Raw genomic sequence first — 26896 nt, 5'->3', positions numbered from 1 at the left:
TCCCTCGTCCGATGCCATTTAGCCTACTATTTTAACAGGAGCGCCCCAGCACTGTCACAAATAAATATATATACTTCAATTAACATCATCATCATCATCATTTCATCCTACAGATGTCTAGTTTTCTAACTTCTCTCATCAATGATAGACCCCTTCCCTCCCGCCAGCCCACCTCCATCCCCGGGCACAACTTCCACCCCCCTTCACCCTCCCTCTCCTCCTGCTCCCCCTCACCCTCCCTCTCCTCCTGCTCCCCCCTCACCCCCCCCCCCCCACCCTCCCGACCACCTCCTCTTTCTTCTCCTTTCCCCTCCCCACCAACCCCTTAATCTCCCTCCCCTCTTCTTAACCTTCATATACCCCTCCAACCCAACAAGCACAGCATAACTCTTGCTGATACTAACCCGACTCATATCCACCCCCTCACCCTTGAGCGTCTGTACAAACGCCCTAAAATTGCTCGCCGGCGGCCGGTAGTGTCCGCTCAGTGGGCTCAGGCTGTGCAACTTCCCGTTCTTGATCTTGATCAGCCCCGCAGCGGAGATGCGGCTTCCTTGAAGAAAACTCGAGTGCTGAAACGCGCCCGAGTTCTTGATCCCGACGTAGAGACGGAAGGAGGTGTCGGCGACGAAGATCCATGTGTTGGGGGTGACGGAGTGGCGGAGGAGTTTGTTGAGCATGGTTGTGGGGGACATTTTGAAGAGACGCCGGGCGGAGGATGATGATTTCTTGGAGGGTGGTGGATGTGGTGAAGGAGGGGATTCGGAGGATGACTGGGAAGATTCGGTGGAGGAGTCACCGAGGAAGTTGGTGGTTGACTCCAACGAGGGTGGTGAATAAGCGGGCGTGGGGTCGTCGCTGGGTACGATCCCGTTGATGCTATCTTTCCATTTTTCGGTGGTGTCGATCGGCGCCCCGTTCTTGGCCCAACATAGCCTGCCGCTCTCGTCGATAGCTACTAGATACGCCTGTCTTTCCTCTCTGGATAAATACCGGACTTGTTCCTGTTCCAGAACCTCTCGAGGGCAGGCTTCCAGTGACAGGTTCCGACCCGAGCCGTGGTCAAGCCAGTAGAAGAAATTGTCTTGGGTGTCGGCTCTTTGCCATTCTTCGTGATAGACTTTCAGATTGGAGCCGTAGCGGTGCTTGTGGTCGATCATTTCGAGAAAGTATTGCAGCCCCATGGTGCGGGAGGCTGCCTTGCGGCGGGCTTTGGACTCGGCGCGGCGTTGCTTGAGGTGTTGCTTCTGGGATTTGGAGAGTTTTTCTTCTGATTCGGAGGAGGAACTACTGGAAGAGGAGGAGGAGGAGGAGGATGAAGTGGAAGAGCTTTCGTCAGCATCCCCGCCTGCTCGTCGGGCTATGGTGGAGGCCTTTTTCCAGTTGAGGCGGGCTGTGGGAGAGCGAGTTCCGGTGAGCATGATACTGCTGCCTGCGTCGCTGTTGGTGTCCCCTGGTGATGATAATGATGGAGAGAGGAAGCTGGGGGAGTAGAGGCTGTCGCTGTCGAGGTATTCGCTTCGGGGCCGGGGGCGGGTGAGGGCTCGCCATTGGGCTTCTCTTACGGCGTGGATCCAGCGGGTTGAGGCGTCTATCCCCAGACCTGCCAGCGTCCGGCGAGCTCGGTAGCCACGGTAGGTTCGTTGTATGACGGTGGCTGCCTTGGTGACGCTTCCATTTTCACTGATGAGGCTGTTTCTGCGACTGTTGACGAGCTCGATGCTTTGCTGTCGTCGGTTCCGCCGGAATTGCTTCTTGTGCTCGGCCTCACGCTTGGTTTGGATCTTGTTTATTTGGTCGAACTCTTCCTTGGTGGGGACTGGAAGGGAATCCAGGTAATTTCTGTGGGCCGACAAGACAGAAGCGATAGAGTCTGTTTTGGAGAGTCGAGGCCGGTGAGATTGTGCCAACGAAGGAGGTCTGGACCTGGAGGGCATATCTGCTGGGGCACTGGCTACAGATGTTGACGACGACGTCGCGGCTCCTGCTTTGTCTACATCCATTTTTCAGCGCCAACACGTCTGTCTTGCAGCCTCAAGGGGACTGTTGCTTGCGAGAGCTCAAGTTGTCACAGGCAAAGCTGAAGCTGTCGTTAACAGAGCTGTCATGCTGACGAAGGATCCGCTTATTTATCATAGTCTGCCTTCTCACTGCCTGCTGATGATCACAACTGGACATATCGGGAGCTCGGCACTCATATGAATCCTGCCAAGGCGCAGCTTGCAGCACCAAACGGTTGGCAGCGGGAAGTGGGAGGAGCTGAGGATGAGCTGAGAGCACTGCAGTGAAAATCCCGGCGGTATTTGGACACAGCTGTGGCTTGTCACCTGTTATTCCCGGCCACAAAAAGCCTTGTGAGGTCCATATCGCTTCTAGCGAGGCATAAACTGTCTCGCGTGTGCAGAAGTGTCGTCTCTGTTGACGGCTGTTACCGTCACGAAGCTATCGTCGTCGTTTATATGCCGGAACTGATGGGCGCTAAAGTGTTCGAGACCCGCAAGGCGCCGTAAGTTAGCGGCATCTTGGCCTGCATTAGCACCCGAATGACGGCAGAACGGCACGGAGTTTTCCCCGCTGCAACGGCCATTCTGCAGCCCAGCGAGGCCTCCATTGACAACCTACACCCAATTATCACCATTTCACCAACATCCAAGACAACACAAGACTCCACACCGAAGGTCAAACAGGAATCTATATCGTCTATCAAACACTCAACATCGGACACAGAACCCAAAAGCTGACGTGGTCGTCTATCACTTCTGCCCATCCGCAAACTTGGTAACAGTCTCCCACTCGTCCACCAGCTTCAGCGTACTCTCACACTTGTCTCTCACAACCTTCAAGCAATCCGAACCCAACACCAGCCTCACCGGAATCTCTTTGCCGTCAGCCATCCCCGTGCTAGTCAACACATCAACCATAGCAACCGCACATCTGTCCACATCCCCCGGCTGCTGCCCATCATACGCATTCAACCCCTCCCTAAACCCCAACCCATCATACCTCTCCATCACATTCTTCGCCTTAACCCTATGCCCTCCTCCCTCCGCCAAAAACGAAGTCCTCGTATACCCAGGCTCGACACAGCAAACCCGAATCCCAAACGGTTTCAGCTCATCCGCCAACCCCTCCGTCAACCCCGAAACCGCCCATTTAGTGCTGCAATCTGTATATCATTAGCCCCTTTCCCCTTTCCCTCATGTCAACAGTGAAGAACTTACAAAGCGCAAACCCCCCACCCCCCATCCAACTCCCCAAACTCCCCATCTGCACCAACACCCCCCCCGTCTCCCTCAGCTTCCCCACCACAGCCCTGGCAATGTTCACACTCCCCAGCACGTTCGTCTCGAAAACCTTTCTCACTTCCTCTTGCGTGGTCTCCTCAACGGCTCCTTCAAGTATGTAACCAGCGCAGTTGACTACATGAGTGATTCTCCCTTCTGGGACCAAACTCGCCGCCTCGGCGATGACACCCGAGAGAACCTCCTCCGAGGCTGTCACGTCGAACGGCAGGGTGATGGCTCCCCAAGAGGAGAGAGAGATCATTCCCTCGGAGGAGGTCGAGCGGGAGGTTGCGATGACGGTGTGTGAGCGGGAGAGGGCTTCTTTTGCGAGGGCGAAGCCGAAGCCGGAGGAGGCGCCGGTGATGAGCCAGACGGGGTTTTCGGTGGTTGACATGTTGTGTGAGCTGGTAAGTTATCCTATGCAAGAAACAATGAGGTGAAGTCAGGTAGGTATGGTTTTGAAGGCTGGAGGAAAAGGATGAAATGTTTTTGTTGTTGAAACTGTTAATGTTGTTTGTTCAAGCCAGAGAGTCTTCTTCTCATGGTGGCCGATGACGACTGTTTATATACCACCAAAAACCATCATACAAACACCGTCATATTACTTCTCGGAAGTAACACATCCCCAAAGGAGAAAGAAAGGACTTCGGCGATTTGACACCCCCCATCAGCAAATTTCACGATGGCCTCAGATTGACTGCCCAACATGCATTGGCACAAAGATAAAACACAAACCAATGATGTTTCGCCCTATCGCCGAAAAGGGGTCTCTATAACGAACATGCTATTCAGCCGCCATCGGCGATAAGCTCACCCGCACCTCTTGCATACCCCCGACAAAAAATGTCCAAGCCCATCCATACATGGAGATATGCCTTAATACCGTCCTACCAAACAAAATAACCAACAGCACCGCTCTTCCAGAAAAATAAGCCGACTAAACAATTGATGACAAATGAAGAAGTGAAAAGAAGTAGACCCGTTTTCCCGGCAAAAAGAGGTAAATTCCCAACCCATCATCGTGTGGAGATCGAGCAAGATCTAAATAACCCCAAAAAATCGATCCGCCCAGGGGTCGAACCTGGAACCTCCTGATTAACTGATTGTTAGAATCGTAGTCAGACGCGCTGCCATTACGCCAGCGGACCTATTGATTGATTTGTTGAAGGCTGCAGTTGGGAAGCGTCTCCAAGAGGCTGCGAAGAAACTTCGCTTTCCGTCGTCAGCCCCTGAGCTCAACCTCACACCCACACATTCCACAACAACTCCCGCCAGAATTTCTCACTAGATATATCCTGAAACCTTCTGTAGAAACAAAAACCGGGAAATTGGGATAGGGATAGAGGACCACAATTGGATTTTGGATCAAGCAGAGCATACACTGTTTTTTGTTTTTTTTTTTTTTTTTTTTGTTGTTTTTTTTTTGTTGTTACATATGTATCCTAAAAACACATTGAAAACCACGATATTTAATAGCTACCCGTTCAAGTCAATACGAAACAAAGTCCTGGCGTAAACACACACCTCAAACTGCTGTACAGCCAGCTCTTCAGAACGACAAAATCTTCTTCGCTTCTTTCAAGTCCTTGATCTTGCGAGCCAAGTTAGCCCGCTGCTCCTTGACACTCGACGACTCCCCAGCAATCGCATCGAGTTGCTCGGCACCAAGCCCAATCACCCAATCCTGGGTGAAGACCCTGAGCGGAGTGTTGGAGCCAAAAAGCAGGTGGGACTGAACAACCTGAGTCCAGACGTTGTCGACAAACCGTTTCCGAGCAACGTCGTAGTACGAGCTTAGGCCGTCGTGGAGCTGCTCGGCCACATCTTGTATGTTGGATTTGTCTCTAGTCGAGCTGCGAACTTGGCCGATGGTGACGGTGGCGTTGTCTCCGCCCGCTTGTTCTGCCTCCTGCAGTGTCGCGAGAATGTGCGAAGCTGCTCTGTCCGCGTGAGCCTCTTGACGGGTCCTGTTGAAGTGCTTGTTGAGCGTGTAAGGATTGAACTCACGCTCAACGGAGAGGAGGTACTCGAGAAAACCAGTCGCTTTCTTGTATCGCTCGAGCACCTCCTCTTGGATGCATGACCACAAGGTATCCCGAAGCGTGCTATCGGGGCACACGATGCTGAGCGTGTCTGTGATGAAGCGCTGGACGATCATGATCGCGCGGCTGGTAAAGGCGCGACTTATGATGGGCCATTTACTGGATTGCTCTCTCCATGCACTTGCCTGCACCGCGTTGGTGTAATGACCAAGCTCCATGCCGCGTGATCGTACATAAAGATTTGTTATCCAGTCCATGATACCATATTCTGGATCCCGAACTTCGTAACTGTCACTGATGATGCCGTCGAGCTCGGGAAACTCCTCCGGGTCAAGATCACGAGTTGCGGCCCTCAGAATCCTCTTTGCATTCGCGGCAGGCGATGTCTGGTTGGGATTCATGGGCAGAACATCCTCATCAACGACTTCGTCGTAGTCATCGTCATAGTCGTCGGTGTCGGAGTCTTCGTTCTCAAAGTATCGGAATGCAGCCTTTGCTTCAAACTCGCGACTGAAATCTTCGGCAAGGAAAGCCATGAGGGTGGCGAGTTTGAGATGGAAGGACGCCTCAAATGCCGGGTCATGATGATAGCGAGCCTCCAGGCTCGCCTTTGTCAGCTCCTGGAACTTGTCTGCGATGTGGCTCAAGAATATCCGCTGTTCGGTATCAGTGCCACGAGCGGGACCGAGTCCATCTCTCTCCTTTTCCGCGCGACTGAGCATCTCGCCGATATCCCTCCTCAACTTGGGAAATTCACGCTTCGCCATCTCGCCCAGCAGTTCACCCAGTTTTGTCTTGAGTGCGCGAACACCAACTCTCCCCCTGTCAAGGCGACGCCAGGGGTCTTCGTTGAACATTTGTTCGCGGGACTCATAGCCAGAGTCGTCTTGATCTGCGCCACGACTCCTCACGACATAATAGCCCAAAGTCAGCTGCTTCCTTTTGTTCTCGACGATGCTGCAAATCGTATCTTTGCCGCTGGCCTCGGGTACCAAATCTGGCTTTGTAAGAATACCGAGGGTCCGTTCGCCCTTCTTGTCGTACTCCTCCGCGAGAGTCAGAATCTCCTGGTTAGCGATATCGATGTTGCAAGGCAAGACAGCCAGGATGATGGTCCGGTTATCTTGAATGTAGTTGGTGACCATATTCCGAACCAACAAGATGTCCTGTTTGGTAGTGACGCCCTCAGTTGGGTTACGAAAGATACCGGGAACGTCAATGACGGTCAAATAGTCTTCCTTGGGACCGCAGATCTCGATCTTGAGGATGTCCTCACTAAAGACGGTTCCGCCTTTGGCAGATGAGCTCATTCGAATGCCCATTCTGGCGTTGACCTGGATAATTTGTTAACACACCGAGTGGCTCGTATGAGGTACGGTAAGCTTACCTCTTGCAAAATTGCCGGAAATTTGGCGCGCAAATCCTCACCAGACAGGGCACTGCCATGGTACGCCTCGACATGGCTTTTGTGTTCATCGGATGAATTCGGACCAGGAATTATAGTGATGTTGACATGAGTTGAATGATCGCGGCGTTGGGTGATTTGAGTGGCGTAACGCGTGCAGAGTTCAACATCACGCGGGAACGGAATTCCAGTCAAACTCTCCAGAAGAGATGATTTGCCAGAGCTCTGGTCACCCACAACAACGAGCTTATCGACATGTCAGCTTCGCCATGCCGAACAAACTGAAGGGGGCATACGTACCTGGGGCAGAGGGACATGCTGGCCGATATTCCTCTCGCGGAGCTGGTCGATTTTGCGAAGGAGGCTCGGACTAGCAAGCAGGTTGTCTTGGGGAGTGTTTTCCTGTTTCATGGTGAATGATTGGGATAAAGTTGGTCAAGCCAAAGACAAAGGGGCACTTGTTTGAGGCGAGAAGTGCGTTGCTGCCTGCCTTGTCGAACGGTGGGTTGGATCTGAAAGCTTCGGGTCGTGGTCAAGAAGGGCGCGATGTTCCCATCATATATAGCCGTAAAACACTTCAAGAGTCACGCCTCAGGATAGAATTTCCTTTGAGAAGTCCATGGATGTATTGGTGACATTTCCGTTTGAGATAGACCTCTACCGTCATGACAGATCCCGTGCGCGCTCTGGAGGGCCATACCGGTCCCGATGTACCTAGACTTTGCAAAAGTCAAAGAATCGTGATAAAAACATGTGACATTGAGTAGGATATCTGCATAAAGGAAGAGCAAACGGATGGGCAGAGTGAAGCGAGGCAGACATGGATAGAGACGAGGCTCTGTTTGCACGATATGAGCAGTTTTGATTTGCTGAGCTGGGGGCATATCGGAAAGCGGCCGCTGTAGGCCTCAATGTTGAGATGGGCAAACACCAGACCCCTCATTGCATTGGTCCTAAAGCCGGTGATAACTAAGGCCGACATCTGCCTTTGCCGGCGGACTGTAGGCCTCACCCAGAAGCCTCGAGTTTGGATGCTATTCAAGTCGGTGAAGACACATGGGACAAGGAGCAAAGAGTCTGCACCGAGCCATTTCTCACCACTACCACAGAATGCTAGGATGATGCCAATTGAGACATTGCGAACAAAGGCACACAGCGAATACTTGTTGTTGTTTACGTAGAGTGAGACTTGGGTGCGAATGACGCTGTGGTGGGTGCAAGGATTAAAGAGTAAGAAATTTGGTTCAAGTCTGGGTTAAATCAAAATTGACTACAATTCCACGGTGATGGTCTAGTTATATACCGGTTGCTTTCCTGTCTAAGAATGGCAGGCACGCCGGGATGTCTTCCGGACCGGAAGAAGCTACCGACACGGAGGAGGTCAAGCATCGGCGTGGTCGGGTGTCTCAACGGCCGATAAAGTGGGGCGCTAGCTACCCCTGTTCCCAAGCTGCGTGCCAAATTGGCAAACCCACAACGCCCAAACTGCCAGCCCGGTGTCAGCGGGGCATCACTGGGTTCATTTACCTTGACGGGTTCCTGACCAACCCCCATCCCGGCGCGCAACTGACTGCACGAAGAGCGATGCACCGATACTATTCCAATGTCTGCTTTCTCCAATGGCGCCGCTACGACGACCAAAATGTCTGCCACCGCGTCTCCTAATCCCGCCCTAACCGGCTTCCCAACCCTCAACACACCAAAACCAACCACCAATCCCGCCAACACCAACCCATCCACCGTAATCCAAAATGCCACCTCCCCGGTTGAGATCCGCGCTGCCCTCGCGGCACTTCACACCCGCGAATCCTCCCTCACAGACCGTCTAACAAACTTGCTTTCCTCTCAAGCAGACCTCACCCGCTCCCTCTCCCGCCTCGACAACCTCCGCGCCGGGCTCGGCGCCCAGGTGATCGCCTCCCGCGGCATAAGCAACAGCATGCTCGCCTCAGCCTCAGAAACCGCCTCTCACCTCTCCAGCCGGGTCCGCACCCTCGATTTGGAGAAATCTCGGGTGGAAGACACGTTGCGCGTAGTGGAACAGGTTGCCGAGCTGAAAGCATGTGTCGCAGGCGTGGTGGGTAGCATGGGCGCCCCTCAGGACTGGGAGGCGGCAGCTGGATACATTGCGCGGGCTTCCAAGGTGCCTGAGGAGATTGTCCGAGGAGGCTTCGCAGCTGCAGTGGTGCCGACTGTCGAGGTGCCTGACCCCCCTTGGGTTACCCTCGAGTCGGCAAGGGAGAGCTTGTGTAACTTGTTCTTGAGAGAGTTCAGGAAGGCTGCCGAGGATGGGGATGGCGCAAGGGTGACAAGGTTTTTCAAGCTATTCCCCCTGATTGGGAGGGGTGATGTTGGGCTGGATGTGTATGGGCAGTATGTCTGTCAGGGTGTTGCGGGTACGGCCAGGACGGTGCTCAAGGAAGGCGCTTCTACGGTTGGTGGGCAAGGAAGAAAGGATGGCTTCTTTTTTGCCAATGCCCTCACAAGGTTGTTCGAACACATTGCCCATATTGTGGATGGGCATGGGGCCCTGGTGGAAAAACATTACGGAACCGGGAAGATGGTCAAGGTTATCGAAAGGCTCCAGATGGAGGCAGATGTGCAGGGAGGCATCATCCTGGATTCTTGGAGCGATGAAAGGACCGTGGATAGGAGGTTGACTGATGTCAGAAGTTATCCCTTTTCGTTCCTCGTTCAGAGCTTCGTTTCTCAACCAAATAGAGGCTTCGGAGGAACACCACGAGTAAACTCGCCTGCTGTTGGCGGCACCAATAACGGACGCCAGAGCGAGGATGAGGGGGTGGACATGAAGGAAGTAGACGCCTTGCTGAGCGAGATCGCCGTAATGCTTGGAAGGTGGTCTCTGTATTCTCGTTTCCTCGCTGGAAAGTGCAGGGTACGTCTTATTATGAGTCTCATGGTAGTGGGATACTGACAACGCCAGGAACCGGAGTCACCGGACGATGCGCCACTCACTATGCCCGAGGTCCTCACCAAGTCTAACCTGGGTCGAAAGGTCTCTGGGAAGCTAGTATCACCCTACAATGAGCTCACCAAATTCTTTTTTCGGCGGTCTGTCGAAAAGGCCTTTCAACTGGACGAGTTCCCTAGCGGACTTACGCTTAGACAAAACAAGGCGATCGAAAGCAACCCACCGTTCATCATCTCCGCTGTTGACGACGTGATGTACATCGCCAAAACCGTCATCGAAAAGTCCATCTCCACCTCCCAGAAAGATGTCGTCAAGGAGGTCATCCCCACGATCCAAGCTCTTCTCGGTACCGACTTTGTCGGCCTGATCCAGCGCAAGATGCGGGATGAATACCTGCCCAAACCCAACGTCCAAGGCGGTTTCCCCCCAGAAGACAAGATCATCGCCTTCATCGTCTTAATCAACAGTCTCGACGTGGCAAACGAGTACTTGGAACGGATCGTATCCGGGATACTGGGACATCCAGAAAACCCACCCGCAGACTCCCAGCAGCCGTCATCAGTACTAACCGCCACCTTCCCCTTTGCCAGCGACGCCAAGGAAATCGTCACCCGCCTCCAGAACCTCAAAACCTCGTTCCACCTCAAATCCAGCGAGCTCATCAAGGCGGGCATCGAAGCCCTGTTTAGCGAGGTAGTTTATGCTCGTCTCCGGCCTGTCATCACCTCCACCTTCAGCGACGCAGATTACACCATCTCCACCGAGGAAGAACTTACCGAGCTCGCCGCGCAGTCAGATAAGACACTGGAGGAATACCTCGAACAGGTTCCGCTGACATTTGAGCTCGGATGGGATGCGCTGATGAAGCCCATCTCACGTTTGTTGACACCAAGGACGTACAGCCAGCTCATGGACAAGACTGCTGGGTATTTGGCGCAAAAGGTGCTGGAGAAGAGGGTGTGGAGTTATGCCAAGGCTGGTAGGGCGCTGAGCGCGTATGGTGCCATCAGACTGGAAAGGGACGTCAACGGTATCATTGGCGTGGTGTCCAAGGGTAATTACGGAGTGAGAGAGGTGTTTGGCAAGGTTGGGCAGATCTTGATGGTGGCGAACATGGAGGAGGAGGAGTGGGAGGAGTTGGTTGCTGAGGAGGAGGAGGGGATAGATGGGGGGATGGTGTGGGTTTTGACTGAGGAGGAGAAGTTGAGGGCGAGAGATATTGTGAGGGAGGAGTGATGCAGTCACAAGTAATTGGGCGTTCTGATAAAGGCTGAGCGGTAGGGATGTTTTTGACTGTTTTATATACTGTTTAGACAAAATTTTGGGTGGCAGGCTTCTCTTCTTAAAATATGTAGAGCGTGCTTGGAATTTTGGAGATGAATTTCTGGAAGGTGTGATGTTTGTTGTATTGTTCCTGCTTGATGCGCACAGAGGATATGCTTGCCCCGCATTCTGATGGGATATCTCTCGACTTCCAACGGTTTTCAGCCGCCGTCCTCATCCTCCTTATGTGAAACACCTTGTTTGTATTCTTGTAACCTACTGAATTGCTACTACGAGATCCAGCTTAGTCTGTAACATCCATTCTGCGGTACATATCACCACCTCATCTTATATAACAACAATGTCATCCCTCAACCCTCTCAAAACCCCCGACGACCACCTCCGCCGCTGCTGGCGCCAACAATCCTGCTCACCCTGCCTCTCAGAGAACGCCTGCTCCTGGTGTCCCTTCGTATGTTTCCCTCCACCCCCCTCCTTCTCCCACCCCTTTGCTCACCCACCCACCCGCCAGACCCAATCCTGCACCCCCAACACCCACCCCCTCCCCCTCCTGGCCCCCATCTCCCAACCTGACATCTGCCCCCACTGGTCCGAACGCTGGGAGGTCCGCACCCAGCCCCTCGGCTGCAACATCTCAGCCATCACCGCCCTCTCCATCCTCCTCTCCATCCTCTCCACCATCCTCCTCGGCCTCCTAGTCTGGACCACCACCGTCGCCTACCGCCGCCTCCGCCGAGCCCAATGGGACTGGACCCGCGCCTCCATCCCCTTCAACCAACCGCAGTTCTGGACAAAATGGCACAGCACCAGTGGCCGATCACGTTGGGCCTCATCAGCAGCACCATCATCATCATCATCACCAGAAGAAGAACAACAACCGCTGCTAAACTCCCAGTAGGATAACGTATATCGCGGATGATAAAAACTTTCTCTCTTATTGCATTGTAAATATGGAAACAAGAACTAGCCAGAGCTAACAGGCGGAATAATCGCCACCTCATCCCCCTCCTGAATAATCACATCATCCTCCCCTTCCTCAGGCACATCCACATACGCCAGGTTAATCGTCACAAGACTATGCCCCAAAACCCCCTCTCTGATACCCTTGTACCTCTCCTCCAACACGTCACCCAGTTTCCTGAGCGAGAGCGGCGCGGGAAGCGACTCGACGTTCTTGCCCGTGAAGGAGGTTGCGGTGGCAAAGTAGAGGATGGTGAAGTTCCCCGGGGCGGCGGGCTTGGGGGTAGCAGACATGATCAACTACCTACTAGACTTTCTTACAATGTTAGCTTCTTGACAACAAAATAAGAAACCGTCAACAACAAAACATCATGGTGGGGTTATTGTCAGAGATCTTGGTGATAAATTGATACAGCATACTGAGACTCAGATAATACATGCATTTTTGTTCATCATGATAACCCACTAAACCGATGTGTTTGTTGTTGAGGAGGTGAAGAGGGAGAAAAAACATACCAAAGTAGAGTGGTGATGATGGTTGAGGGAGGGGAAGAAGAAAACTGCCCCTCTTCATCAAAAGATTTCGAGAAAAAATCTTTGAACAGCTAGCTGCTGCTGCTCCATCACGTGCGATGAGCTTCCATGGCGATGTTCGAGGCCGTTCCCCTGGCTCTCGGAGAGCTCTCAATCCATTGCAATCAGCGTGCGATGCGAGATGGGCAGCTTGCGACACTGCCTCTTGAACAATTGCTTTTTTTGGGATGTGAATGAAGGAAAAGTTTGAAGCTCAAGGGAAGCTCTTGGAGAAATTTATGCTTTGAGCAGGGAGAGCTTGGTGGAGTTTGATTGGCTGAATGGAGACCCATACATAGCGGGCATTCGGCCCCCGCTTGCCGAAGGTCTGAGCTCCACTCACCCGACCCTATCACGGTCAGCACTGATATCTGTAGCTCGGATGATAAACAAACAGCATGGATGTGTCATAAGCATGGGTATCACTATGGCATAATGCTCGCTCAAGACAATTTAGACATTTTACCCTCCAAGTCCTTCACCCACTCCGAGATCACCCCCATATTCTTCTCCCTCAAGGCACTCGCATCGTTGATTATAACCTCCAACTTTTCCAACCCTTCCCTCCATTGCTGAATATCTGTGGCCATCTCGGCCTGCTTTTGCTCCAGCTGGGCCAAGGTGTCAGATGCCGTTGCGGCATCTGCGTGAATCATCCTCAACGACCTGAGGCGGTCCAGCAGGGGTGGAAGCAGAGGGCTCAAATTTTCGATGGTCGGAATCATACTGTAAAGAGCATTGACTTTCGCAATCTGCTCCGAGTCTTCGGGTGTGGCGCCTTCGCCAGATGGTGCCGCTCCCGCAGATGCCAAAGCCTCCTGAGCTTGTTTGGCGTTTCTACGGGCCTTCTCCAGATTCTCCGCCTCCTGTGTCAAGGTCCTGACCCTCCTGCTGATGGCATCCAGAGTGGGTGTCGAGGCTTCAGACAATGTTGAAATCTGCTTGTGAAGGTTCTCAACCAGGGGAATAATAGCTCGGGGAAGACCATTCGAGTCAAATTCCGGCATGGCTGCTGAGCCAACACCCAATGCCTTCTCCAAGAACACAAGCCGGCGGTCAAAGTCGGCTGCTTTAGCCAAAGCATGCGTTTGTTCGTAGTCCGGGGCATAGGTGATAGTATAGCTCGCAGTACCCTTGATTTCTCCTGCTGGCTGCTCGCCAGCACTGGTGATCCGGGGGGTCGGTGTAGCAACCGGTCGAGGAGCCAGCGGCTCGCCAAGTCTAGCCATCTCATCCAGAGTTTTGCTCAGAGACTCAATCTCCTGCTCTTGAACACCAGTCTCGTCCGTAGTTTCGTCCGCTGCTGCCTTCTGTTTGCCGCACTCCTCCTTTGCCTCCTCAATTTCGCGCCTCAAACGCGCAATCTTGCGCGCCAAACTTCCAGCATCGTCCTCGTCGCTCAAGTCGCCCAGCTCTTCGGTTCCATCATCCAACACGCGGTGTCGTCTGCTGGACGCCTTGTATGACTTTCGCTTGCCATTGACACGGTCTGAAAAGTCAACTCCTGAGGGATCCACGGCAGCCGGCATGAACTTTGACCGAGCTTGGTCTATCCGGAGTCTGGATCGAGAGATGGCGGCGGCATCGTCGTCATCGTCATACTCATTGTCAGAGGCTGATCGCACGGTTGTGGGCTTTATATACCGTCAGCACTTGGATTCCACGAATTCCCCAATATCCAGCAACTCACGGGAATGGTAGAAGTATCATCAGTAAGCTCGGGGGTTTCGTAAATATCGGGTGCGGAATCCTGGCGTTTTGATGTTCAGTTAGTTTGGCCGGCTTGCTTGTGGCGGGCGGTGGCTGAGTTACCAAGTCTGGAAGTGCCGCATATTTCCTGCTGGAAGCCATTGTGCTAGTCTGTCATTCCCTTTACTGTCGGACTTTCTGGGCGCTGTTGGCTGTTCTAATTGCACTCTGGGAGCAACCGCTTCGTATGGTTGTTGACAGTGGATGTTGGGACGTCAAACAAACGGTTTCCCGCCTGGGCTTAGCTGGCGGTGGACAGGGGGGCTGGTGGGGCCCGATATGGTGGAACGCTGTGGGCCGGCGAACTTAAGATCCCTGCACGACGCGCTCCCAAGTCGCGGCTTGCAGAGAGCGTCTTTGATAATTTCTACAAGTGAAATCTACCAGGGTCTCCGCCAAAAACTGCTGCTGCCTATATGTCGCTGGGTCGTTCCAGGATCAGTTTCAAGCGAGAAGCATTTCGAAAATCGTTTTTAGAAAATATTCCTATTTGCTTCAGCCTGTGTGTAAGTGGTCTCCCACCATTTCTCAGGCACGCTTTGTGGGTGCTTTGTAGGTGTTGACCTATTTCAGAAGTTCTCTTTGACATGGCATCTAATCGCAGACCAGGATGATATCACGCCCTGTGGCGGAAGACACTTGTGAACAAATCACATCTGGAGCAAAATTCTAAAATACCGAACTTTCAGTTTAACGTCAGGGCTGCGGTGCGAGATGGTTACCAATCCTGGGAAGCCGAAGGTCAGGGTTCCCTGGGGTCTTAGGAGCCGCACAGTTGGCTTGTCAAAAAGTGGCCAGCCGCTTCTCCAATTTTTGAACGGTCAGCCTATATCTCAAACTTCGCAGGAATCTACAGCCAGACGCTTGCCGGATAGCCCACCGACACCACGCCGAGGTAACGAAAGGGATTCCTTGATGCTCCCGGCTCCTCTCTCATCCCCCCAAAGGGGCTCTGATGTCGAAGAACCCCCTCATGATCCAGGAGCAATCACTAGTTCTCCAGTAGGCCAGTTTGCTCTAGACTCGCCAATACCAAGTCCCCCGAAGCCCCCAGAGAACTCCTACCAAGCAAACGCTCGGCGAAGTAAAACTGCTAGGAAGGCAACGGAGTCCATAGATAGCTCTGACGACGATGGCAACGACAGGATAAAGAGAGGCCATATTCGTCCCACCACCTTCCGAACGCTCGCTCAGGACGCCTCGGCAGCTGTTTTGGTATTCAGTGACTCTAAGATAGTCATCCCGAACTCAGGAGCAGCACCTAAGCCCAAAGACGATGTCAGAACAGTAGGAGAGACTACCGAGAAGCCAATATTTGACCAACCTAACCCCAGAAAGAACCAGAGGACATATGGCGGAAGGAAACACGGCGACGGTGGATCAGGGGTATTTAAGAAGCGAGACCGCACCTCGACGTCTCAACGTGAGTCTAAGAGGCACAAGAGTTCCCAAGATGACGAAAATCACGACTCCAATCACTCAGGTGATGAGAACAAAGCCTTGCCTGAGGCTCTTCCAGCCCCTGGCTCCAGCCCAGGACCCCCTACGATTTCTACTCCACATCACCTGGGCAGTTCTCCTTCGAAACCACGAGGCAGCCTCCCCAACAGAATATCAACGCTAGACGAAACACCGGAATCAGCTACACAACTCCCAGTACATGGAATACCGGATCTCCTCGACAGCCCACTCAGAGCAGACATCGACTGGACCACAACCCCAACAGCAGCCACAAACAGAGGCAGGACACGGGAAAATGACAACAACCACCTCAGCCGATCCTCACCAGTCACATACCAGTTTTCCCAGCCAGGATCCCCGCTATCGGATGCCCCTTCCTCGCCAATAGAACTCACTCCCATCCTCAAACCGTCCGTCTGCCCCCTTTGCAAAGGAGAAGTCGACCGCGACCTCCTTGCCAAATACGAAAAGACCAACCCAAATCGCACCGTCCAGTCCATGCACATATTCTGCACCGGACACAGGAAAGACACCGCGAGAGAAGCCTGGGAGTTGAATGGCTATCCAGACATTGACTGGCGGAAGCTCAACCACCGGATTGAGAAGCTCTATCCTTTTATTCGGTCTATCCTGAAGGGGAAGCAGGAGTCGCACTACGCTGCGCGGTTTCGGGAAAGTATCAAGGGAGGAAAAAACAAGACGTTGCGGACGTCGAATGAGAACTTGACGCCGGGGTATTATGGGATCAGGGGGCTACGGCAGATGTCGGAGAATTTGATTCACGAGTTTTCTTCGGTGTTGAGGAAGAGGGCGTTGGAGGATGGCTTGATTGGTGCGAGAGGGTATACGGCCTATCTGCAGGCTGTGTTGGTGCCGGAGTTGGCGACGAGGTTGGTGATGGATGATATGAAGGTTGGAGAGGAGGAGGCGAGGGAGATATTGGAGGGGAGCAGCTGGGTGGGGGACATGTTGAATGATGAGGTTGCTGATGTGGTTTTTGAGAGTGATTCGGAGGAGAGTGATTAGGTGGATGTGTGGTAGGATGAAGTGGTCCAAGTGTTTCTTTGCATGTATGGAAGACGGCGATGTTGCTGGTAATTGTGTTTGGTGTTGTTGGGCTGGCTGTTGTATCACGTGTATCACCATTCTCTGGGAGAGGGATTTCACTATGTCGAGATATCATTGCATTATTTTCTTATTTGCTTCATAGCACTTACATCGATCGATATATCAGCTCAAAGCTTTACTGCTCTCATACGCCTCAGCACATAATCATGCCTGATGACATGCTTCCATTAATCCATTTCCAAGCTACCCACCCACCTATCCTTTTACCAAAGCACTGACCATATAAAACATCAGACGAAAAGCAGGAGTTTCAACGCACACTCCTCCCTCGGCTGGAGAAGCACTGGGAGTGTGTTTCGCGCACGCACAAAAAACATTCCATTATTGTTTGTTTCAGTGCTTTTCGACGTTTCAGGTGGTTCGGGAAGTAGAGTACACAACGAACCGAAACAACCGAGGTGGGGTTGGGTTGGGTTGGGGAAACAAGACTTCTTGTTTGTCAATCTGTTACCAGAGATCATATATTTTTGGATATGATGAATGGAATGTGGATATATCAGATGTGTCAGCGGCGGTAGTGTGGCCTGTCGGTTGTTAATGTGATATGTATGTAGTCTTATTTTATGCATTGCATTTCTTCAAAGAGCTTTGCTTGCATGCTGTAAGTGAGCAAATGAACGGTGGGCGACACCGCTTTTTTCTCATGTATTTTCGATATGCTCATCTTTGCATTATCTGCTTTTGGCATATCGAGAATGTATTGTTCTTACCTCTCGCGACAAGATACCCCCCCATCAGCCATCAAAAAAACGTTTACCTTATTCATGATATCTAGTAGCCTTACCTCGTCTACTGTAACAACCCAACCCCTCCATTAGTGTCCCTGATGCAATGCACTTGACTGAAAAAACCTCTCCGGGTGGGATGGAGGGGTAGGGGGATCTTCAGGGGTCCTGTTCAGAGTTGATCCCCTTACCTTACCCCACCAAACCCAACGTGGCTTACTGGGAACTACCTAGCCTCCGGCACTGAGCTACCACTCCCCGCCGAGCAAAGAAAGCCGACAATAATGCGCCGATGCTAGCCCTGTTTCCCGCTCCCGTTTTATCCGTCGTTGTGTCGCCCGGAATGCCTCCGGTTCCGCGCCCAAAGTTCCGAGAGACGTTTTTGCCGTTACTGACATCCGCGTTGGGATATCTTGGCTGCTTTAGAGGCTTAAAGTTGAGGGGTTGACGGAGCGTGCTCTAAGCACAGTGCGGGGTGAGCTTTGATATCAAATCAAGAGCTGGAGCTTGACTCATTACAAAAGAGCCACATGACGGTACGCCCAGGGCCCGAGAAGGAAGGAATTATCTCCTCGGCTTTTGGTAATGGGAAGAAGAGCTTCCGAGAGGAGATAAAGAGCCCCTAGCTGAGATCCCAGAGACTGGTGGGGTGTCTCAGCGATCGGGGGCTCAAACATGGATTCATTGTTCTCAAATCGATCTGGGGACCGGGGCGGGCGCGGCACCTTGGGAAGTGCGGTGCCATGGGCGCAATAAGGGTCCAGATGTGCCTGTCCAAGGTATCGAGAAAGTGGGAGTGTGGCGGTCTGAGAGTTTGTGTGGCTGGTGAACGACGAAGATTGATTGTGCCTTTTGGTTATAGCTAGGCCCAAATGGGAACCGAGAACAGGTTCTCTGACAGCAGGCTCTTGTCCGATGCAAGTGGTGAGGTGACCGAGATGGCCATCCCGTCCTCTTCCGTATATCGAAACCAGCCTTCTGACCAATATCTCTCAGAAATCCCGACTTTGACCGACATTCCAGATCTGCGATTTGGGGTTAGGTATTTTTACCATTGCAGGAGGCGCCAAAAGCGCCTTGGCAGATGGGCAGCCGGGAAATGCACAGTCCAGATGCGCTTGGCTATTTCTGTATGAGGCTGTTGGGTCCCAAATTGCGTTGCTCGTCAGTTGATGCCGTCTAACGATGCGCAATTTTCCCTCGCATTTAAATTAAAATAAATCATCTTGTTATCTCGCAGGGCTGGACGCGTGGCAGCAATTACCTCAGACCAGGGCTTGCTCTTGTTTGGTTGAAGGGATTCAGGGTTGAGTTGACTGCCCGGGGCCATGTTCCGCGGGTGCAAGTCCGTGCTGGAGGGTGGATTCCCGTCCAGCCTTGAAAGCGCACGGTCTTTTCAGATTTGGTGTATCAATCGAGGTTCGAGATGGTTGTAAACGAAGAGCAGAAGACTCAGTGAGAGATACATATATCACAGGATATGGGCACCGTCAGCAACTTCTAGACCAAGTACTGGTGTACACACTACTGCTCGACTGCTCGATATCGGACAATTGTTGTTGGGAGGTTAGGTAGGTATAACGATTGGCGGAATTCCAATCGGTGTTTGCTGGGCCATATCATTGGAGAGAGATTTTTGCCATTTGATGTCTCTGATCAGGCCGTTGGTTAGCATAGGTGATGGGATTCAGGGTTCCCCACCCTGCTGATGCTGTGCGCACACAAGAAATGCAGATGGAGCCTCTCCGCACCGCCCGCCCGGACGCACACACAAGCGCGCCCCATGCCACGCTGCTGAGTGCGCCCACAATCCACAGAGGCCCCAGGCCACAGATCCACAGCAGCCGATGCCCACCAGAAGTGCCCGCCTGGGTGGGCGTCTCACTCACACTTTTCGCCTATTCGCACCGTCATCCTCTCGAGACAGGATCCCCAAGAACTGTCCGCCACTACTGAGGTACCTCGCCGAACTGAACCCGTAGGTAGCCTTGATTTCCACACTTGTTGTCCCCGCTCGCATATCCATATACTCGGCACCGCTGTCAGCCATCGCAGCCATAGCATCCACATCCACATCAACACCAACACCTCAGCCCGGCCCATATTCCATCCCCGACGCCGACGACCTGTACTCCTCAAGCGACCGACCCGGCGGGCATGACCTGACAGACTGATAACCCCCGAGACGTGGAATGGCCGTGGTCCGCTAACGGTTGATCGGTTCCCTTGTTCCCGCTCGGCCTGTTGCTGGCGACAATGCCCCGGAATGACGCCAGTTCCCGCTTCAGCTCTATGACGGGCTCCAGCACCGACAGTGCGAGATCCAACATCACTGTGAAGCCGCTCCCCTCTCTCCCTCCATCGGCGTCATCCTCTTCTCCTTTCGCCGCCTCCTCAAACCAAACCAGCAATGCGTCCCGGTCCGGTTCTCATGGCTCGCGCAGGGCTGCCCCCTCGCGCCTCAAGACTGACGAGAACGGCCAATTAAGTCGGTGAGTCCATGTCTCGCACTTGATGCCAGCACGCCGTCTGAAAAGTGAGAGAGCACTGGCCGAGTTGAGACCACGCATCTATCCGAGACCGCCGCCGGCTTGCTCTTTCACTTCTCATCCCTGACCTACTCTACCTCTCTACCTCATCCCGCCTGCTCCCTTTCATTCCCCAAAGTTGCTTCCCTCCCCGCGGTCCCCGGACGAACACGAACTGACGGGTGCCTTCCACAGGTCTTTCAAGGATTCTGATGCCCAAGTCTCGCCGACCTCCACCTCGCGCCTTGCGCTTTCGCCTTCCTCCATCACCTCCAGCAATTCCATTCGCGAACACCGAATGAGCGACCTGGCTGACTACCGACGCGACTTGGCCATCCTCGACCCCGCCGGAGGAAGGGCATCGCGAACTCAACAAAACAACCCGTCCTCTGGCTCTCTAAGTCAGATCGCGCCCTGGATGGCGGCCGCACCGACGCCGGCTAGTTCAGGGCCGTTACCCACTAGCTTTTTCAACGACTCGACAGACAACCTGTCACTTAGCTCGCAAACTTCGCCGGGTCTCCGCAATGCCACAGCGCGACCGTCCCAAACGACGACCGGGAGTACTGAATCCCCAGAAACCTTGTATTTCACCGATGAAAGACGTCCGTCGATTGCGAGCATCACCACAACTGCAAGTAGCCAGGGCTCGAGGGCGAGTGGTGCCAGAGGCGGGATTCGAAAGCTCCAGGGGTTTTTCGGAGAGGAGTTTCCGGGTCGTGATTCCTCCGAGATCAGTCTCTCTCATCCCATCGTGGGGAAAGAGCACCGCTCGCATTCTTACAGCCATGCACGGCCACATCGGGATCGCAACTACTCCAATGCCACAGATCATGGCAGGGACGCATCACCGGCCTCCAGGCCTCGAACACCCGTACCGAAGCCGGAAGTTGTGCCTTTCCTGTATCAGGAAGCTGACGTAGGTTTAAACCCCACATCTGGTCTCGGCATTCTCAAGCTACTACCCTACAACCCCTTCTCATCTTGCTACCCCTACCATTGCACATGTTTCTTTATTTGATCCGTGCAGTCTTTAAACCCACAGCATCTCACTATTATCTTCCGAGTCCGTGTTTACCTTGCGGTTCTTCGTTTACCTAACCATCACATCCTAGGATATCGCGCGCTACGGAGAAGCACCCGTCCGAGACATCCTGAGTGGGCCGGATCGCGAACGCTTCGTCAATGATAGCTCCCAGCAAAACAATCCGCCAAAAACGTCGGGTTCGGGCCGTTCCGGACACTCAATTGGTGTGCATTTGACCGGACACCATCACAGACACAACAAGAGCAACGAGGATCCTCGGTCCCTTCGGCCCTCTGTCAGCCGGGAAGACTCGACGATAAGCGTTCCGAAGGATCGGAACGGCTCCTCCACCATGTACGGCACCCGGTCCCGCGCACAGAGTCCCGCTCCGAGCACAACCGGTAGTTATTGGGGCCACAAGAGCGGTAGTACCGACGGCCAAACCTCACCCGGTCAACCGAAAAAGAGCTTCCTTGGACGGCTTGGAAGAAGGCTCAAAGAAAAGGACGATGCTCCAGATCTGAAGAAACTCGGTCCAGCGTCCCAGTCCTCTTTGCATTCCCGACCCTCCCGACAAGAGCTCTCCAAAGCTGACGGCCAGTTCGCGCGAGGTGCGGACGGGAAATACCAGCCTGATGTTCGGGATGGTATTCGCCCGGATCCTGCCCGTCCAGCTAATGGACCTCAAACGTTCAACAAGTTTTCCCTTTCCAAAAAGGCCCCTAGAAGCAAGACGCAGGATGACCTGGACGAAGCTATTGGCCCCACCGATAAGCAAGATGGCGGCACCATGTTTCACCTCGACACCAATCTTAATAATATGGATGGTATTTTGAGCAAACCGGCGCCGCTCACCCCCATGAACGCTCATGAAATCTTTGACGAGGTCGGCTCAGGCAAGGGATCAATCAGTTACCCGAGTTCCAATGGGGCATGGAATGCACCGGACAGCTGGGCTGTGCTGCGAGATGACGACGCCGGGGCCCAGCTCCCAGACACAGAGGACATTGGAAGCCCGCCGAGGCCGGAGGAAAAGCAACACAACTATTGCATCCGGGTGTTCAGGGCAGATGGCACGTTTGCGACCCTGCAGATGCCACTCCTGACGAGCGTCTCAGAGCTCATCAACCAAATTGTCAAGAAGTCATACTTGCAGGATCCGGATAAATTCAAGCTGGTCTTGAAGAAACATGATCTCTACAAAGTCCTCCAAAGCACCGATCGTCCACTGCTGTTACAAAAACGGCTCTTGGAACAAGTAGGATTCGAAGAGCGTGACAGGATAGAGGACATTGGCCGCGAAGACAACAGCTACTTGTGTCGATTCCTTTTCTACCCCTTCACCGACAACAGCTATGAAGTGATGGATCAAATGGAGTTCCTTCGGTCCCAGAAAAACAACCACATCGACCTATCAGGCCGCAGCCTGTCTGCCATTCCGGTTCAGCTCTATCCAAGGGCGAACGAAATCATCTCTCTCAACTTGTCCAGAAACTTGTCGCTCCAAGTCCCGCGAGATTTCATTTCGGTGTGCCCAAATCTGCGCGACATCAAATTCAACAACAACGAGGCTCGAGCTTTGCCCAAGAGCTTCGGATATGCCAGCAGACTCACCATGTTGGATGCCTCAAACAACCGTCTGGAGAGCTTGGAATCTGCGGCTCTTCACAATCTCACCGGCCTTCTCAAGCTTAACCTGGCGAACAACAAGCTCAAGCAACTACCGAGAGAGTTTGAAGCTTTTGCTGTGCTTCGAACGCTCAACATATCCTCCAACCTCTTGAATAACTTCCCTCCCTTCTTGGCCAAGCTGGAAAATCTTGTGGATCTCGATCTGAGCTTCAACACGATCCAAAGTCTACCAGATAATGTCGGCCAGATGACGAGTCTCGAAAGGCTTGTCATTACCAACAATGAGCTCTCTGGTTCATTGCCCCCGTCTTTCAAGAACTTGCGCAGTCTCCGTGAGCTGGATATCAAGTACAACGCCATCTCTAATATTGACGTGATCTCCCAGCTGCCCAAACTAGAGATTCTTTCGGCCACCCGCAACAACATTTCCCAGTTCAGCGGCACGTTCGAACGGGTCAGAAGCATCAAGCTGAATTGGAATCCCATCACCAAGTTTGAGATCAAAGCCCCGGTTCCTACCCTCAAGGCTCTCAACTTGTCCAACGCCCAGCTTGCAAGTATCGACGAATCGTTCCACAACATGTCCAACTTGGAACGGTTAGAGCTCGACAAGAACTACTTCGTCTCACTGCCCGCTCACATTGGCAATCTTCGAAGGCTCGAGTACTTCAGCATTGCACACAACTCGGTAGGTGAGTTGCCTCCCGAGATCGGATGCCTGACCGAATTGAAGCGGCTGGATGTTCGGGGCAACAATATTCGAAAGCTTCCCATGGAGCTGTGGTGGGCAAACAAGTTGGATTACCTCAACGCATCCTCCAACGTGCTGGAGAATTTTCCAAAACCCGCATCCCGCGCACCCCATCCTCCTGGAGAAACAAACGGCAATACGAGCTTCCCAACTGGCAGAATTGGACCACCAACCGGTGCCCTGTCTCAGACACCAAGCGCCGAGGAGCTCAACGATCCTTCAAGACGTCCAAGTCAGGCTTCGAGTAGCCTGCTCAGCGTTGGGCCATCTCCCGTTCCAGGGGGTGCTGACAGGAAGAGCTCTATGGTGTCTGTTTACGGGAAGGGTGGGCGAAAAACCTCCGTCATCTCCAGATCAACCACACAGAGCAGCACTGCCCTGGCGACGCCGACAGCCAGCTCTAGGAAAGATTCAAGCCATACACAGCGACTAACTAATACCTTTGCCGGATCGCTTCGATACCTATACATGGCTGACAACCAGCTCGACGATGACTGTTTCGATCAGCTGTGTATGCTGGAGAATCTTCGTGTCCTCAATCTTTCCTATAACGACTTGAGCGACATGCCACAGCGTTCCATCAAGTCCTGGCCACAACTGGTCGAGCTGTACCTGTCAGGGAATGAACTTGCAAGTCTGCCTGCCGACGACTTGGAGGAGTACAGCATGTTGCAGACGCTCCACATCAATGGCAACAAGTTCACCAATTTGCCTGCCGACATTTCTCGAGCCAAGAAGCTCACTGTTTTTGACTGTGGCAGCAACTCTCTCAAATACAATATCGCCAATGTGCCGTACGATTGGAATTGGAATCTTAATCCCAATCTTCGGTACCTCAATTTGTCTGGAAACAGACGGCTGGAGATCAAGCAAAGTTCCGTTCCCACGGCAGCTCAGAATCGCGAGCAATACACCGACTTTGGTAGACTAACCAATCTTCGAGTGTTGGGTTTGATGGATGTGACGGTTCTCAACTCTACACTGCCTGATCAAAGCGAGGACCGCCGTGTAAGAACGTCTGGGTCTTTGGCAGGGTACATGCCCTATGGCATGGCCGACACTCTGGGAAGCAAGAACGAACACCTCTCCACCATCGATCTTGTTGTCCCGCGCTTCAACTCGAATGATTCGGAAACTCTTTTGGGTTTATTTGATGGCCAGGCGCTCAGTAGTGGTGGCTCTAAGATCGCCAAGTATCTCCAAGAGAACTTTGGGCATATCTTCTCTCAGGAGTTGAGGGACCTGAAGAATACCGAGAATCCTGCCGACGCGCTGAGACGGTCCTTCCTCTCACTTAACAAGGACCTCATTGCCGCCGGAAACACACACACCGAGGACAGATCTTTGATGGTGCATCGCGGCTCGACGGCCCCTCTTGTCCTCAGCAGAGAGGATCTGAACTCGGGTGGTGTCGCCACAATTGTCTACATTCAGAACCAGGATCTGTATGTCGCCAACGTTGGTGATGTACAGGCAATGATCATCAAATCAGACAGCACCCACGTCATGTTAACAAAGAAGCATGATCCTGCCGACCCCAACGAGCGCACGCGTATTCGAGAAGCCGGCGGGTGGGTATCTCGGAACGGCCGACTCAACGATCTTTTGGAGGTATCACGAGCCTTTGGCTATTTGGACCTGATGCCCGCTGTCCAGTCGGCACCCAATATCGAGAGACATACGATCGGCGAGCATGATGAGATGATCTTGATTGCAACCAGAGAAGTGTGGGAGTATCTTCCAAAAGACGTCCTTGTCGATGTCACCCGTTCGGTGCGCCAGGATCCAATGCGTGCAGCTCAAAAAGTCCGAGATTTGGCCATGGCGTATGGGTGCTCCAACAAGATGACGGTCCAGATGCTGGGCGTTTCCAACCTTAAGGCAAGAAGGGAGCGCTCACGGCAGCACAAGGGGCAAAGCATGCCAGTGTACGCCTCACTTCAAGACGACGGCGGCTCGTCAACTGGCATGAGGAGAGCCCGAAAGGCAAGGGATGGCCCTCTGGACTCGACGCTTGGACGACTCGATGCAGAGGTGCCTGCTCCCACAGGTCTCATTGCTATTGTTTTCACAGACATCAAGAACTCGACACAACTGTGGGAAACGTATCCTGAAGCCATGAGGACGGCCATCAAGAATCACAATGAGCTTATGCGACGTCAACTGAGGACCATTGGTGGTTTCGAGGTCAAGACAGAAGGTGACGCTTTCATGGTCTCCTTCCCAACTGCTACGTCAGCTCTCTTGTGGTGCTTTGCCGTCCAATGCAAGCTGCTCCACTTGGACTGGCCGGCCGAACTCTACAACTCGGTCAATTGCCAACCAGTGTACGATCGTGATAATAACCTGATCTTCAAGGGTCTGTCGGTGCGCATGGGCATTCACTGGGGCGAGCCTCTCTCAGAGCCTGACCCCGTCACTCGCCGGATGGATTACTATGGCCCGATGGTCAACAAGGCCAGTCGTATCTCGGCCTGTGCGGATGGCGGACAGATTGCCGTGTCTTCTGACTTCATTGCGGAAATTCAACGGTGTCTCGAACACTATCAGGAGCCGACGAGCTCGGCTGTTGACCTCAATGAAGACAGTTTCGCGACCGCCATCCGGAGTGAGCTGCGCAGCTTGAGTGGGCAGGGGTTTGAAGTCAAGGACATGGGCGAGAAGAAGCTAAAGGGCCTGGAAAACCCCGAGTTTATCTACTCACTCTATCCCCATGCACTCTCCGGCAGAATCGAGACCCACAGCAAACACGAGAAGGAGCAAGCCCAGGACCTCAGGGAGATCAGGCCTGCTATCTTGAGCCCCGGGAGCGAGCTTTCGGTTGAACCAGATGACATATGGAGTCTCTGGAGAGTGGCTCTGCGCTTGGAAATGTTGTGCAGTATGTTGGAGGATAATAGCAAAGCGCTTCAGCCACCAGAGACAGGTCTCCTAGACAGGATGAGGCAACGGGGAGGAGAGGTGTCGGAGGACTTTTTGGTCAACTTCCTGGATCATCAGGTTAGCCGGATCGAGGTATGTTTCTTGTCTTGGTTTGAACAAACGTTGTGTTGTATGATGCATGCTAACATTATGCAGACGTGTATCAACACGATATACATGCGTCACCTCGTCTCGCAGAGCAGCACAGGGTCCAATTTTGGCGCGTTGCGGGGACCGATGGACGAGGTTCTCAAGGTGGTTGCCGAGCAGTTCCAGCTGGTAGCTGAGTACAAAGCGCGGTATGGTGACCTCCGTGTTTGAGTTGGCTATGCCTGCCTTGCTGTCCTCGGTTTTTTGATACTTTTTTTTTTGGCTTGCTGTTTTCTACGCACCTTGTCATCCAATACCCCGGAACCTATAAAGTGTGGCTTTTTATTGCTCTTGTTTCTCCTCTCTCCCTTCTTGCAAGGCAGGCGGGCGGTCGTGGTTTCGA

The 26896-nt window shown here is 53.0% G+C and overlaps 9 protein-coding genes and 1 non-coding gene across 10 annotated transcripts; 4 read left to right on the top strand and 6 right to left on the bottom strand.

Moving 5' to 3' along the window:
- Window positions 1–230: 230 nt before the first annotated feature.
- On the bottom strand, window positions 231–2003 carry QC764_103110 (uncharacterized protein; the record flags this gene model as incomplete). The annotated part of the gene is made up of 1 exon (XM_062941542.1): window positions 231–2003. The coding sequence occupies one exon, from the start codon at window positions 2001–2003 to the stop codon at window positions 231–233; it is 1773 nt and encodes a 590-aa protein (XP_062804404.1).
- Window positions 2004–2493: 490 nt separating this feature from the next.
- On the bottom strand, window positions 2494–4311 carry QC764_103100 (uncharacterized protein). Its single transcript, XM_062941541.1, has 2 exons — window positions 3233–4311; window positions 2494–3159 (listed from the first exon to the last, which is right to left on the bottom strand). The coding sequence occupies exons 1-2, from the start codon at window positions 3676–3678 to the stop codon at window positions 2754–2756; spliced, it is 852 nt and encodes a 283-aa protein (XP_062804403.1). The 5' UTR covers window positions 3679–4311; the 3' UTR covers window positions 2494–2753.
- A 33-nt stretch (window positions 4312–4344) lies between these two features.
- On the bottom strand, window positions 4345–4432 carry QC764_0003850. Its single transcript has one exon. It is a non-coding gene; the product is annotated as a tRNA-Arg (tRNA).
- Window positions 4433–4683: 251 nt separating this feature from the next.
- On the bottom strand, window positions 4684–7986 carry QC764_103090 (uncharacterized protein). The gene is made up of 3 exons (XM_062941540.1): window positions 7032–7986; window positions 6714–6977; window positions 4684–6660 (listed from the first exon to the last, which is right to left on the bottom strand). Exons 1-3 carry the CDS (start codon window positions 7140–7142, stop codon window positions 4834–4836), a joined length of 2202 nt encoding a protein of 733 aa, XP_062804402.1. The 5' UTR covers window positions 7143–7986; the 3' UTR covers window positions 4684–4833.
- A 213-nt stretch (window positions 7987–8199) lies between these two features.
- On the top strand, window positions 8200–10899 carry COG4 (Golgi transport complex subunit 4; the record flags this gene model as incomplete). The annotated part of the gene is made up of 2 exons (XM_062941539.1): window positions 8200–9627; window positions 9676–10899. Exons 1-2 carry the CDS (start codon window positions 8335–8337, stop codon window positions 10897–10899), a joined length of 2517 nt encoding a protein of 838 aa, XP_062804401.1. The 5' UTR covers window positions 8200–8334.
- A 388-nt stretch (window positions 10900–11287) lies between these two features.
- Window positions 11288–12324, top strand: QC764_103075 (uncharacterized protein; the record flags this gene model as incomplete). The annotated part of the gene is made up of 2 exons (XM_062941538.1): window positions 11288–11398; window positions 11459–12324. The coding sequence occupies 2 exons, from the start codon at window positions 11288–11290 to the stop codon at window positions 11843–11845; spliced, it is 498 nt and encodes a 165-aa protein (XP_062804399.1). The 3' UTR covers window positions 11846–12324.
- QC764_103070 (uncharacterized protein) lies at window positions 11911–12201 on the bottom strand (the record flags this gene model as incomplete). Its single annotated transcript, XM_062941537.1, has 1 exon — window positions 11911–12201. The coding sequence occupies one exon, from the start codon at window positions 12199–12201 to the stop codon at window positions 11911–11913; it is 291 nt and encodes a 96-aa protein (XP_062804400.1).
- Window positions 12325–12923: 599 nt separating the features above from the next.
- On the bottom strand, window positions 12924–14605 carry QC764_103060 (uncharacterized protein; the record flags this gene model as incomplete). Its single annotated transcript, XM_062941536.1, has 3 exons — window positions 14293–14605; window positions 14171–14230; window positions 12924–14114 (listed from the first exon to the last, which is right to left on the bottom strand). Exons 1-3 carry the CDS (start codon window positions 14329–14331, stop codon window positions 12924–12926), a joined length of 1290 nt encoding a protein of 429 aa, XP_062804398.1. The 5' UTR covers window positions 14332–14605.
- A 338-nt stretch (window positions 14606–14943) lies between these two features.
- On the top strand, window positions 14944–16716 carry QC764_103050 (uncharacterized protein; the record flags this gene model as incomplete). The annotated part of the gene is made up of 1 exon (XM_062941535.1): window positions 14944–16716. One exon carries the CDS (start codon window positions 14944–14946, stop codon window positions 16714–16716), a length of 1773 nt encoding a protein of 590 aa, XP_062804397.1.
- Window positions 16717–17627: 911 nt separating this feature from the next.
- QC764_103040 (uncharacterized protein) lies at window positions 17628–26724 on the top strand (the record flags this gene model as incomplete). The annotated part of the gene is made up of 5 exons (XM_062941534.1): window positions 17628–18467; window positions 18540–20035; window positions 20267–20990; window positions 21187–26496; window positions 26560–26724. Exons 2-5 carry the CDS (start codon window positions 19800–19802, stop codon window positions 26722–26724), a joined length of 6435 nt encoding a protein of 2144 aa, XP_062804396.1. The 5' UTR covers window positions 17628–18467; window positions 18540–19799.
- Between the last annotated feature and the right edge of the window lie 172 nt (window positions 26725–26896).

The sequence above is a fragment of the Podospora pseudoanserina genome, chromosome 1, assembly GCF_035222485.1.
Source record: "Podospora pseudoanserina strain CBS 124.78 chromosome 1, whole genome shotgun sequence".
NCBI classification, from domain to species: domain Eukaryota; kingdom Fungi; phylum Ascomycota; class Sordariomycetes; order Sordariales; family Podosporaceae; genus Podospora; species Podospora pseudoanserina.
Note: the sequence above shows the minus strand (reverse complement) of the source record. Positions and strands in the feature narration are given on the sequence as shown.

Bases quoted from the DNA above. Each gene is read 5' to 3' on its own strand.
- QC764_103090 (XM_062941540.1), bottom strand. From the start codon at position 7,142: ATGAAACAGGAAAACACTCCCCAAGACAACCTGCTTGCTAGTCCGAGC. The intron at 6,978-7,031 runs GTACGTATGCCC...CATGTCGATAAG, and splicing joins AGCATGTCCCTCTGCCCCAG to CTCGTTGTTGTGGGTGACCA. The intron at 6,661-6,713 runs GTAAGCTTACCG...CAAATTATCCAG, and splicing joins TTCCGGCAATTTTGCAAGAG to GTCAACGCCAGAATGGGCAT.
- QC764_103100 (XM_062941541.1), bottom strand. From the start codon at position 3,678: ATGTCAACCACCGAAAACCCCGTCTGGCTCATCACCGGCGCCTCCTCC. The intron at 3,160-3,232 runs GTTTGCGCTTTG...TACAGATTGCAG, and splicing joins AGTTGGATGGGGGGTGGGGG to CACTAAATGGGCGGTTTCGG.